A 14408-nucleotide genomic window follows, 5' to 3' on the forward strand; every position below is an offset into this window, starting at 1 on the left:
TATACAGTTAGCACAACTCCACACACATCGGCACTGGCATCGCATTTATAGCAAGAGGGGAATGCATCAGTTCGAGACCACAACCTGCTTATTCAGGGGTTTGTTTGCGTTAGTGGAAAATGGCTCCAAATGCAGGTCCGGTTGTGTTCTGTTAACACACAGAATGTGGCTTTATGCCCACAGACTCTCAAATAAAGCCAGTACTCAAATAAAGCCCAGGTCGTACTAAAAGCAGTCTGTACGAACAAATAAAGGCTAACGGGGACTGTGGCTCACGTTGTAATCGTAGAATAATCTCTGTTTGCACGAGAGCATCACCATGGTGATCATAGTATGTTGTTTATACTGTTGTCACACACCGTTGCTTTTTTAAATATCTTCTTAAAGGTGCAATATGTAAGATCTGGCCACTTGTCAAATTCATACTGACAACAAGTCAGTGGGCAGCATGTCACCAGAGTAACCTCTAACTGCTGCTAACTGTAGCTGCTATTAGCTAAGTGAGCCATGCAGCTAGCGGTTCAGACTGGGTGCTCGGGGAGTTTTAGTGTTCACACTGCTAGCACAGGGGCTTTGGACCGGGATGGGCCGGGGCTAGTCGGTTAGCTTCAGTAGATTTCTCTTCCCAGATGGCATGATGTCCAAACTGCTTAATATTCACATCTTTAATTTTTGAAGATTTTCAACTTAAATGTTTACATACTGCCCCTTTAAAGTTGATTAGAGTCAGTAGGTGTTTCACAGTAAAAGCTGTGGTTTATCTGATGTACTTATGATGCTGCAGTAATCTGAAAAGGACCTGTTTTTGGAGTCAGTCTGACTGAAATAACGCTAGGATCTGTCTTCAGTTCGAGTACAGGCTCACATGGTAAATTCAACGACAGTATTTCTCAGCCAGCGTGACGCCCTGAAAGTTTAAAAAATGTGTGTGACTTTGTGTGTCTGCGTATGTTTTTCCACAGGATGTGGTTGTCGTTGGAGAGGAAAACTTCACCACCCCCTGCTATGTGCAGATGGACTCGGAGGCATGTCACATCTTAACGGAGACCCTGGGGACCTACTGCCTGGTGGGCCAGTCAATCTGCAAGGCAGCCGCCAAGAGGCTGAAACTGGCTGTTTTTGGACCCGTCTCCTGCACAACTTTGGACTATCACATCAGGGTCTACTGTCTGGACGACACACAGGATGCACTCAAGGTAAAATACTGAAGCTAATTTACACATATGCATACTATGGATCTACAGCGTGAGCAAGTTTGTCCAAAGCTTGAACAACAGTGAAAGTACGGCAGAGATGTGTGATACTTCAGGATGAGTGCTTTGTTGTATTCTTCAGTCCTGTGTGGGTTTTTTTCCTCTCTCCTAAAACCACCCATGCTTAAACTCTTCACGAGTAATTTGCATTTGAAGTAAAACATATTAAAGCTTAAACAGAAGTGATTGTCTCGAGTCATAAAAAGAAGTTTTTTTTCCACCTCTGATCTTTTGGAAACGAGCTGAGAAGCAGTAAACAGCACAGGGTCAAGCAATGTCAAAATAGAGATGCTTTAGAATTTAAACAAATTCAAAGCACTGGAGGGACCATCTGATACGGGAGATTAACATTGGTAATTTATGCATGCAATGATAAGTCAAGTGTCAGTGTGGCACACAGCCACGCACACGCTCACACATCGCAGCATCAATGCGCCGCTCGGTTTTTTACCATTTCAAACAAGCAATTGTAGCTTGAAAACAAAGTTCAGAGGTGGACTTTTTAATGATGGAGACTTTGTGGAGTATAATTGATCGGTTGGCGTTTCAAAGGGGAAGTCTCTGCTGTATATCTACAGTAGAGCTGCGGCGTAGGAAGATGATGGGAAGGAGGAATTGATTATTTTGAAAAGGCTGTAGGAGGAATCAGAAGTCATACTGATAACTTATTCTTCCTTCAGAAAAATAACCGAGTGTATGTGTGAGCCTGTGTTAATTTCCTCATTTTGTATGTTATTAGATCAAGAGCCTGTAAATACATTGATGTTATCAATATGTATGTTTAGCGTTATGCATGCCAGTGCATGCCTGTAGGGCACAGATACTTTCTCAGCTCTCTCCTGGTGTGGGCTTCGTTGGTATACAGAAGTCAATTCGAAAAGGATGAGCAAAAATCCCCACTGGACTGTGTGTGCAGTGTATTATTATTAACTGCAGCACAGGAAAGAAGAATATGCTGCTTTCTTTGGTTCACAATACGGACAAACACGTCAAGTGGACAGAATCATTGATACTTCACAAAAAACTGGTGCTGGTCCGAGTATCCTGGAGGATTTCAATGTACCGCTCAAGTGGGAAAAATGACAGTAAAATATTATCTGTGTTTTATTGCGCTTATAAAGAATTCATGGGGACGCATCACCAACCTAAAGCATCAATATTTGACAACCTGTGAATTAGGGCTGCCACAATATCAGATTTTCACTACAGGATAACACTATTATGGTGATATTTACCCGCGCTGTAGGAAGAGTGTCTCACTCTGCCTGCTAACCATCACCACACAATGAGGAAGTAGCTAGCTGGCTAGTTACTGTGTCTTCTTCCTCTTCTGTTTTTGTGTTGTGGCAAGTGGCAACCAGGATTAAGCTGCATTACCACCAGATTATTTACACAGTATTGTACCACAATAGCAATATTTCATTTTAAAAATATCCCAATTTTCATCATTAGCCTCATGTCGTGACAACCCCAGCTGTGACTGCGACTAAAAATTTGACAGAAATGCTTGCGATTACTGCTTACGATTGATTTTCCGGGTTTAAAACAAACAGTTATTATCAGATAACAGAAACCCTGCCCAATTTTGTGCAATTTAAAATGCTAAATCAAAACAAAAACTCACATTACGTGCAGTGCATCAGCTTCTAAATCCGGTTTGAGTGAGTTGGTAGTTAAACTTAAGAGATTGCACAAGGAAAAGTAGTCCTGGCATGCTCGCAAAACTAGAAGGGCTAATGAAAGAGACAAAACTGGGCTTCACAATCTGAAATAATCAGAACTCACTTTACTTCTCAGTGTATTATTTTCATAAGTAATATGATGCATTGAGGTCATCCTCTAAAGTCAATAGAAGTAATTTAGTTTTACTGTCTAACATTAAAGATAGGCTTCATTTCCCACATCTCACAACAGCAGTACTTTGACTGCTGCTGCATTATTAATCAAGGTTTTTATTGAGCATCTTAATGTCTCTCTTCAGTTCAGTGCAGTTAGCAGAACCGAGCTTTGCTCAAATCCAGGGAATACAGCCACTGAGATTTGTGATGATATCTTTCATGTGTTTCAAGCCTTTCATTGAGCCGTGTACATCAAGGCAGGAGCCAAGACAGCATTGTCTGCACTAATAATGCAAGATAAATTAAAGGCTTTCTTCAATCCCTGATGCTGTGTGAAAAGTAAATGGTTCAGTGAGCGAGATGAAGTAATAAGAAAACTCAGGAAGGAAGTTTTAAGTAGTTATTGTCTGTTTTGTTTTGTTTTGTTTTGTGGGGTTTTGTGTAGGAGGTTCTTCAGATGGAGACCCAGATGGGAGGGAAGCTTCTGGATGAACCAAAGACTCTGAACTTTAAAGACAGCACACACAATCTGAGACTGTCAATCCACGACGTGCCACACACACTGTGGAAGAGCAAACTCATCGCAAAGTACCAGGTGAGAGGGATATACACACACTGCACATATGCATATATAAATGATACATTATGATATAAGACTACTTCTATTTAACCAAAATGTAGATAAAACACAGTAAGGCTTTGTGTGAGTGTACTTTTTTGCAGCATGGCTCAGTGTCGGCTGTTGTTTTGTGTGTTAAGCTTTGGTTCAGAGTAAATATTTTCCCTTCGCTAAGTCTCGCACCCCCTCCGTGGTTACTGTCGCTGCACCTATCAAGCTTTCACAGCCAGCAGAGAGAAGCAGAAAAAGGACAGTGATATGCATTTAAGAGCTGCATACACGATATAAGTTGTCGGTTGATTATTGTGAATGAAGAGGACACACAAGACAAATATATACAGGAGCAGCATGTAACAGCACAGCAGGGTGTGTCTGTATATGACTTTATTATGCTAATGTTTAGTTAGACTCCCCGTAGCTTTTGTAATTTAATATATTATCACGGTTTCCCATATTTTAAAGTGTGCCATGAACACAACCCCATCACTTTACGACCAGGGGATGAGACTCAACAATCAGCTATCTTTCTCCAGGAAGTTACATTTTGTTGCTTTAAAGGTGCAATATGTAATAATTTTAGTATAAATCTAAACTAACTAAAAGTATCATTGTTGTGGAGATCTATGCATGTTAGCATGCTAACCAGCTCCTAGCATCCCTGTGGTAGCGGTGTAAACTGCAAGACTCCTCTGGTTGTCTGCTACCTGAGCTAACAAGCTAAGAGAAGCTACAATCATGAATGTATAAACATAATACAGTTAGCAGCAGTTAGCAGCTACTCTGGTGATGCTCTTTGTTTGGGGCATCAATTCAACAGGTGTCCAGTTCTTACATATTAACACTGTTAAAGTTAAAACATGAGTAACTTATAATGTATTTTCAACCGTCTTTGTTTGCTAACGACTGCGTGACAAGCTAGCCAGCGTCAGTCGGTGTCTCCTGCTTTCCATTTACAACATCTCTCTGGAGAAGCGAAAAGTGTGACAGCCCTCTAAACTTGCAGCCTTTCGACATTTTCACTTGTTCACAAACATTAAGCATGAGATTAGCAACCCATTCACAGTGTTCGAAAGGGTGCAGCCATTCATATTTTATCACAACCATCGCCACAGTTGGACAATTCTTTGACCCTCTCAGCTTACCTCGTCTGAAAACATGAATATTATTCTTGCTTCCTCCAGGAGATCCCATTCTACCAGGTGTGGAGTGGCAGTCAGAGAACTCTTCACTGCACCTTCACCCTGGAGAGACTGAGCCCAGCCACCACAGAGATCAGCTGCAAGCTGTGTGTGCGGCAGGTGGAAGGAGAAGGACAGATCTTTCAGCTCAGCAACACACTGGAGGAGGCAAGTCTGCAGAAATCCACATGCCCGCAGCAAAACTGACACGCTGTTTATTTGTTACAAGATGATAAAACTGCAACAGACAACTTGAAGTCGTGCTGAGCCAGGGAAGGGATAAAACAATTCGAAAGATGAACACAGTCACAGAGAGAGGGAGGGGATCCTTCTACTAACTTCTACATCCCCAGACTAAAGGTCCTAAAGTCACCAAGTTTTATTTTTTTTCTTTCTGTCGAGACAGTGAGGGTTCCTGCTATGGTTCTGCGACTCTGTTCAATCATTCATACTGAGGCTAGAGGTCACATAACACGGGAGGAATAACTCGTCTTTGATTTTTCTAGAAATGTAACCACAAAGTCACCGAATGTGTGCGAGGGTGTGCGAACAGTTTTGGTCGAAGGTCAGACACTTCTTTGGGAATGTCACTGCTTTGAATTCTCCCATGGTTCATGGGTGAAAGCATTGCACTTTAGAATTTTTTAACCCTTGTTTAACCAGATAAGTTGACAGAGAGGGACACATTTTTTTCCTACTGCATACAGAGGAACAGTTGAAGCAACAGGGAGGGTGACAAGCACTGTATGTTTTTCACTCCTCTAGCACTGCTCGATGAGCAAACTGAGAGTAACAACCAAGGTCTGTAGCTGAGCACAAGTCTGTCGAGTGCTCGTAAGTGAGACAGTTGAACTGATACAATCCGGATCGTAATGCACAGAAAATGTTCACACTAAAGTAATTAAAGGATAGTTATCTTTCTCCACATCTACTGATATTCATATTTGAATTTAAAAAGCTGTACATACATTAGGATTCCTTAAATGCATAGTACATCATTTCTGCTGCTAGGTGTCTCTAAATCAAAATCGCGTTGTGAAGTAGCGAGGGATCATGGGAGTTGTTGTTACTCAGCAACTGCATGTCTGCTGACTGACTGGAGTATATATATTTTATAATAAATATATAAGCTACGGAGGTAAAGGCTCAACTCCAAACCAGGCGTTTCAGGCAGTGCAGGAGCAGTGTTCTCTGCGGGAGACGGTTACTCCCTTTGGCTTTTTCACTCAGCAGACCACTTACATGCACATAAATGCAACATAACACAATAAATGAAATGCAAAAACACAAAAAGCATTATATGACCTCTTAAATGATTTTAAAAAGTTATTATAAAGCAATAAAGTAATTATTATTATAGTGGTAACAATTAAACTTTAAGACGTTTGACCTCGACACAAGAAGCAGCGAGCACTTAATTCGATTATAGCCATAACTGTGATTAGTAGGTGCAGCTTCTCTCATGTCTCTAATGGGGTCAGACAACTTTATTCTCACTCATAGCCATAACTGTGATTAGTAGGTGCAGCTTCTCTCGTGTCTCTAACGGGGTCAGACAACTTAATTCTCACTCATAACAAGTTGCAAACTCACACACTGAAAGAAAGCACAATAGAAATGTCATATCCTGCATTTCTGTACTTACTTTGAGAAGCCTTCAGACAAATTAAAACAACACAAGCAGCCAGCAAACAATAAAAACTATCACTTCTGTCTGATAGTTTTAGGTTTAGTCCGGCATTAAAGGATTTTCTTCAAGTGATCAGTTGTAATCCATTTGAATAGGCCGCACCTAGCCGCACAAAATAATTACTGTGATCACATCGGATGTTTGGCACGTGTCGTAATTAGAGCTGAGCAGCTAAAGCGATACTCTTTGTGTATGCATTAAACAAAATGCTGCGGAGCGTCAACCAGACGGCAGCGTCTGAACAATGGAAAGTAAAGCAGATTTAAAGCATTTATTATTTCAACAGAGAAACAAAGATGTCCCTTTGCATCAATCATTCAGTCTCCAGCAGCACAGAGCTCTCTGCTGTAAATTGGGGCTAAGTAGACGCAGTAAATAGTGATCATTCACATCAACAGTGGCAGTTGTTGTTTCCCTCTGCTATGCCACATTCATTAGACCGCTGCCTCCTTTCAGCCCAGGAGTGGCAGATTAATGGGATGAAGGTTCAGAAACAGACAGAGATCTACAGCAGAGAGGAGCGAGAGTGAGTGACTGGAAGCAGATCTTTGTGTTTGTTTCACTCTTGTATTAATTAGGAGGACGCATCTGTAATTGGTCACATTGAAGGCAAGCAGCAGAGAGATGAGTCTTTAGCAGAAGGAGAAGATATTGACGCATTTAGGATAAAAAAAAATGATGGCTATAACTTTGCCAGTGCTGCCATATGGCTGCGCATTATGATCCACATTTTACTTTTAAGCTTTTTAGCATTTTTCCTTTGTTTCTTCCCAGTTTATCTGCTTCTGCTGCCCGTTTCTCTAAAATAAAAGGTGACAAGTTTCTTTCTGTCTTTTCCAGGAGGTCCAGTGCATAGACACGTCCCTGATGGACCCTGCCAGTAATATCACAACCTTAGTGGGGCCCAACGCCTTCCGCATTCCTCTATCCATCAGACAGAAGCTGTGCGGCAGCCTAGATGCACCACAGACCAGAGGCAACGACTGGAGGATGCTGGCCCACAAACTCAACCTTGACAGGTGACGCACGTGCACATTTTTAGAAAATCCTTTGTTTCCTGTATGCTTCCCTGAGGCGTTTTATTTCTTGTTTAAGTCAGAGAAATCACTCTTATTTAATGGGACAGCAGCTCATCACGGTGGCATGTCTCACCTCACAGATGAATAGCAGATGCAACCTCACAGATTAAATCAGATGGTGCAGTCCACAATCTATATTCTGTCCTACAGAGCAACAAACAACAGTGACTAAGATTTGGGCCAAAATTGAGTTCAGACTGAAATTGAACTTCCACTATCTGTTTCGTCTCGTAACAAAATGTCTAAAGTTCAATCTTTCTCTTTATTAGAGAAAAAGCATCACTTGTTTCTGCTCTATGTAACTTCAGGATCACAGCGTTACTTACACGTTTACTTCAACATACATACTTTCAACACATAACATTGTGATGACATAATGACTTTGTCTGTAGTCAGCACCTACATTACGTCTGACAGATTGTTATAGACCTGGGATTTGTATTTACAACAGTGGTGTTGCACTCAGGAACTGTAGGGGGCGCCAAATCGCACAAAATGCCAATTTCTACACACTGTACACACATCTATTTCAATTTTTTGCAATTAAATACAGATATGATGTAATAAGAACTGAAGTTAGTTACGGCACTTACGGTACCTACATATCTTTTTCAGATAATACAAAGACAGTACCTGCATTTTTAGGGTTATAGGTCAAATAACTGGTCATTATTTTAAGACATGAAAAGAATACTTACTTAATAAGAACATACCTGCTGTTCTGCCTATAACTATGTGCATATAACTACCTGTGTTTGCTGTATGTGACTGCTAGTCTTACATCCATCCTGTAATTTAATGTGCACAAGGACTCTGGTCCCTCAATTTCCAACACATTTCATTATTTTGAGCCGGCATCCCTGTGGAGCTTCAGAAAAATGCCGCACTGTTGGACTCCCATGCACCAAAATAGTAAAGATGTGATTTGTCTATTTGCATCTGACTCACAGGTAGCATCCTTACTATCTCTATCCCCAGATGTGTGACTCAATGATTCAGTCCGGAGGTTCATACGCCAGCAGCTACCGTAGCAAAAGCAGATACTGAGAGGATAATTGGGCACAAGTGCACCTAGTTGTCCCGACAGGCAGTCTGCTCATGATGTAGTTTGTTAATGCGGGCACCAAATATTCCCAGGCTGTGGGTGAAAAATGGACAGCTAGCCAAACTGTTGTTTGCTTCCACATTTCCACTAAAAGCCACTCTTCAAAAAAGAAGCGTGATAAAATGGTCCAACAAGGAAATGCATCCTTTTATCCTCTCTGCTCCTGAAACAGCCACGTCATGTCTGTTTGACTTCAAAGTCTGACTCATGCTTTGCCGTCACCGCCGTCTCTCCTCATCCAAATTTTATACTTGTGTGTGTATATATAAACAGTGAGACCTGAGCTGTGCACACTGTACACAAATGTTCTTGTTAATGTTTTGATATCTTGTACTGGGACAAAAACAAAGGTACATCTCGGATTTTGAGTTCAGGAAACAGCAGGATACCCCTTATCGCACGCTGCAGACAGATGGAGGCTGAGGCAGCGAGTGAGGAAGAAAATAATGAAAATAGTTTATTAGATGATTGAAGTGAGACCAAAATATGAAAAAGGGGAGAAGGAGTAGGAGTAGAGACAGACATAAAGGATGAGAAGAGTTACGTTCACGTCTCTGGTCGTGTTTAAACAGTACCACAGTGTGCCAACAGTACAATTGGAGGATTTGCAGAGGAACAGAAAGTCTCATTTTTATCCCCATGAGACTCAAATCTGATGGCTTTTCCACTGAAGCAGCGTTGGGATCTTTATCACAGATGGCTCAGCGTCAGACTTTTCTTCTGCAACCATCGTGCACTTGACTCTCAACAGCTTAAGAACTATCAAAACTCGTCTCCCTGTGGACGTGTCGGCACATTTTTTGGCTGTAACGCAGCGTTTATATTCCTTATGTATTTAGAAGGGGATACGTACAGGCAGATATTCTCAAAGGATTCACCTGCCTCGTTTAATTTTGTCCTATCACTCATAAAATTTAATATAAGGTGGCATTCAAGACTTAATTGTCGATGAGTCTTTATAGGTAGTTTCATCCTGTATGTCAGGCTTTCATACTGAGAGAGATCCTTCCAGATAAAAGTTTGTTACATTTAGGTATCGGTAATAAATAAAAGGGGATCATTTCTTAACGTTGCAGTGCAATATTGGAAAGTAGAAACTTCTCATTCTGTTCAGAATATTTTTCAGACACTACTGTTAAACATTAGAAGAGCAATTTCTTTCCTTCCAATTTTAAAACGTTTTTTTCACGGGGATGTTCTCATTGCTTGAGTTTAAATCAAACTTTCCAAATAGGCTGTCAAAGGTGCAATATGTAAGAATTTCAGTTAAAAACCTTCTGATATCATCAAAATGATGACCTTTTTGACATTATGCCACGTGTGTCTGATGTATTACATCAACTATCTTCCCTCCAGCCTTGTATATTTGATTTGCACACCCGTCAACATTTATGCCTGATAATCAACTGGACATTGTCAGCATACATGTGCCTTTACTTAAGGGACCACTAGTCGCACAGCTAACTGAGCTAACTTGCAAACAGCAGCTACAGTTACCAGTAGTTAGCTGCAGGTAATATGCCTCCAAGATTATGAAGAAATTTCCAGTTTGGATATGAGACCTGAGGACTGGATATTGTAGCTTAAAGTTAGTTAGATGTTATTGTTGCAGGGGGTAGTGCCAGTATACAGTACCGTATATCACAGAGAAAATTGACACTACACCTCACACACATCATCCCACAACAATGACAGACAAAAATACATGAAGTATTTCATATCTGATGTAAAATAATAATCTTACACTCTCTGTCTCTCATCATTTTCAAGGTACCTGAACTACTTCGCCACCAAGTCCAGTCCGACCGGTGTGATCCTGGATCTCTGGGAGGCCCAGCACTTCCCCGACGGAGACCTAAATGAACTGGCCGCCGTGCTGGAAGAGATGGGTCGCAACGACAGTAACTTCGCCTCCATGACAAAGGAACACTGACGAAGCAACGTGGCTACACTGACAATGGCAGACGATCACATGTGAATCCTCTACAGTTGATACTGCAGCGACGGCAACGACGCACCGGTTAAATACCAGGGTAATCACGCCAACATGGTGACAGACGGGAAGCTCGAGCTGGTGCTGGAACTGTGTGTGTATCTTTGTGTGTTTATTTGAGCAATGTTGCAGTGTTGTTTGTGACCGAAAGGAGAGATAACCCAACCTAAAAACACAAACAGAGTCTATCAGGATCCAACATAAACACACGCCTAAAAAGAAAAAAAAACAAAAACAAAAGACGTTGTCTAGTGTAACACTAGTTGTTCTCTCGCTGTTGCTTTATACAGAACAAAGAGAAGCAGAGAGAAAGAAAGATGGCTGACCTTGAAAACCTCTATAGGAATGGAACAGAATCATAAAGGGAGAGAGGCTAAACTGATTACAAAGGAGTGGGAGAAGGTGGAGTGAGGATGAAGAGAGAGCGAGTAAGAGACGAGACTCTTCAGCGAGACGAGAGTAAACACAGAGAGAAGCTAAACTGATTACGAAAGGGGAGGGGAGGACGTAAACGTTAAATGATGGAAGAAGCTGCAGGTGATCATCTGTAAGACGAGGATGGAAAGCAGATAATGAGAGGGAGGAAGGTAAGGATCCCGCTCTTCTCTTGCGAGCCTTGGCTGTACGTGTGTGCCAGTACAGTTTGTTGTCTTTTTATCGTTTCCTAGGGAACGCTCTATGTACTCCGCTGTCCATATGTGTGGATCATTTTCCTGCTAACAGAACTTGTGTCAATCAAGGGTCCTGACCAGAAACAAGCCCGAGATAAAGTCATAAGTGATTTTTTTTTTTTAAATCCCCTAACCTGAGTCAAGTCTGGACGCACTAAGTCAAAGGCGGCTGAACTTTAACTTGTGCCTCTAATTTTTTTAAAGAAGCCAGTCCAAAGATGATTTCACTCCAGATGGATGCAAGTAAAAAAAAACATATTTTATGTTTTTTCCATTTTTTAGCAGGGTAAAGGTGTGACAGACTTGTGAAATTGTCTGTTTTGAGGTATATTTAAGATTGCACTTATGATAAACAGATAAACGAGGCAGAGATGCAGACTGTCGGCCATTCGTTCACATTCACAGTATACTCAGCATTCACTCATTTTTACAATTCTATACATTTCTGTCCAGGAAAAACGTTTGCCACAAGCTTGAAGCGTTTAAACGACGATCCTCAAGCCACAAACGCACCTCAAACTAAAAATCAGGCGATCTGCCGTAATGCTGCTGCTCTGTTCCTGCACAGAGAGGAGCTGTTTGGTGATGCAGGGTGGAGGAACTACAGCTATGGCTACTACATTTGGTTAACCACAACCTCAGATCCAGGAGTCTCTCTTGATAGAGCGACTGTCGGGGCTTGTTTCTGGACAGGGTCCAACTCAGAGAGGAAGCAAAAAGGGAAGAAGAGAAGTGGTTTTTTTAATACAGTAATATACAGAGTATCATAGTATTATGTGATAGTGAATTAAATACAGCTGATATCATTCATTACCGCTCAATGTACCCGATATACAGATTTTATCAACCATATTTTCATTTACTAAGATATATATAGCCTACATATATAGTATATATATATGTATTTCTTTCATATGTTCTGTGTCCCATCATCACAGGATGTCAGTTGTGTTATCTGCCGTCAGGCCACATGTGATTTCATTTGTGATCACCACCATGACTCTGCTGGTCACTAGCGCCATCCAGTGGCTTCTGAAGAATAACAGCATTTACGTTTTTTTTTGTTTTTTATTTGATCGTCTGAAACATGTAAATACATGATTATCATGTTCATTCTAATGACCTTATATTAGCATAATACTTTTTGTTCAGTGGTCATTCTTGTGTTATTTACAGTAACATTATTTTATTTAGTTGCCATTTTTAATGTGTTTTTTTTTTTAGGGTGTGGGATAAAATCTGTAACATATCAGTTAGTTGCCCTTTTTATTTTCAAACAATGTTCTGTCTGCAACTAACATTCCAACTCACGGTGTATTTGTTGAAAAACGCTGCGATTTAGAGCTAAAAATCGAGACGCCGAGTGAAGTGAAGGGGGCTCATGTAAAATGAAGTGTAATATATTTTGTGTATTGCAAAAAACAACATTGTGAAGCGAGGCTGGCTTTTTAAATGTATGCATTGACTCAGGTCAACAGTGTCTGGTGGGAAAAAAAGGTGCAACGAGCCGACTTTGAGGGAGACAAACAGCCTTATTTTTAGTGGCTTTTTGAATCGGATGCCCCCCCCCGGGTACAAGAACTCTGTTCACCTTGTAAAGAACGAGGAATATTCACTTCAAAGGAAAAATACATGTAAAATATTCAAAAAAACTGGAGATATTTCTGCTCTGAACTATGGAGAGACGCCATATGAAACTTCAGTTATGTAGAGGAGATACTGAGGAGGATACTGTAGTGGGCTGACAAACACAGGCTGCGTAAACAACAGTACAAAAGGTCAGATTTTTACCTCTTCATGACAGATTTCATCTCGTGGTTGTCCACACAGGAGAAAACCTTGAGACATTGATTTTTTTCCACATCGATTTTTCCACATTGATTTTCCCGTCTTTGTTCAGTCGGTCAGAAATATGCCAGTTAAAAATCTGAACTCTTGTATTGATGTAAAACCAGACGTAGTGGATGCGGACGCCTCCGGATGATGTTGTGTTTTAATTTTTGGACGGCCTTATTGAAAGCAAACGGTTTTAATGACGGAGTGGATGTTTTGTACGTTTAAACATTTGTAACTGCTGATGTCAGATGTGAGGAAATCAAAGGGAAGCGTTGTGTTAAAAAAAATTGAGGATAAAAGCCTAAAAACATCAAGTCATCAATTTCAGTTTGTTTCAGAACAAAATACGAACCCAAAGGTCATGACTGTCTCTTTCATACGTGATCATCAACATCTTCTTATCGACTCAAACGCAGAATTGCCAGATCAAACTTTTAAGTTGCAAGGAAACAATCGGTCAAGGAATAAAAAAGTTACCAGTCGACGTGTAGCTTTTGCCCCCAAAACTTCATCCTTGCCATGATCTGAGTCTACAGTTTACCAGCAGGACGGACAGTTTGTTAGTAGAGTAGACTGAAAAAAAAAAAAGGGAGTTTTCATACGAGGAGAGCAAACGCAGGCCTCTGGGAGGTGATCCTTCATGATGTGAAAAATGAAGAAAGTAGTGTTAAGATATCAAAGTATGTAAAAATATTTTCTATCCACAGTATGTACAGTTGTGTACTGTCAGCTATATTTGGCAAAATTTGAGAATATAAAAAAGAGCAGTACAGTTAGATACTAGTTTGTATGTTCCGAGTTTTTTTCAATTTTATTTAAGTTTCTTTCCTTTTTTGTAAAAGCAGTGTCTACTATGCAAACTTGGCATTGGTTATCATGATAGAAGTCTATAACTAGAGCTGTGCTTGTAAGTGCATTTTTTATTTTACTATCAGGGGTGATTTGATTTGATTAGTGCGGGGAAGTGTTGGTCCATTTTAGCTAATTCTGGCACGCTTCATGAATCTTGCTCAATCTTGCTGAATGCTCGCCTCTCTATCTCCTCTAATTGTTTTCTGTACAAAGTGTAAGAAAGAATTTTTAAGACAATTAATAAATTATATTTATAAGCAACGCTGACAATGTGTGCGTATGGTGCCTTATTTC

At 40.6% G+C, this 14408-nt stretch overlaps 1 protein-coding gene across 4 annotated transcripts in view; it reads left to right on the forward strand.

Moving 5' to 3' along the window:
* The window catches only part of unc5ca (unc-5 netrin receptor Ca), a 230723-nt gene extending 216345 nt beyond the window's left edge, over positions 1–14378 (forward strand). For 3 of the 4 annotated variants that reach the window (XM_084359379.1, XM_084359380.1, XM_084359381.1), the window contains 5 exons: positions 963–1196; positions 3537–3686; positions 4892–5056; positions 7419–7597; positions 10533–14378. In XM_084359379.1, the coding sequence (XP_084215505.1) occupies positions 963–1196; positions 3537–3686; positions 4892–5056; positions 7419–7597; positions 10533–10695 (891 nt within the window). In that variant the 3' untranslated portion in view covers positions 10696–14378. The remainder of the gene's footprint in view (positions 1–962; positions 1197–3536; positions 3687–4891; positions 5057–7418; positions 7598–10532) is intronic. The other variant, XR_014623084.1, reaches the window with a different exon arrangement.
* The last annotated feature ends 30 nt before the right edge of the window (positions 14379–14408 follow it).

This window comes from Pagrus pagrus (genome assembly GCF_965226575.1).
Source record: "Pagrus pagrus genome assembly, chromosome: 8".
NCBI classification, from domain to species: domain Eukaryota; kingdom Metazoa; phylum Chordata; class Actinopteri; order Spariformes; family Sparidae; genus Pagrus; species Pagrus pagrus.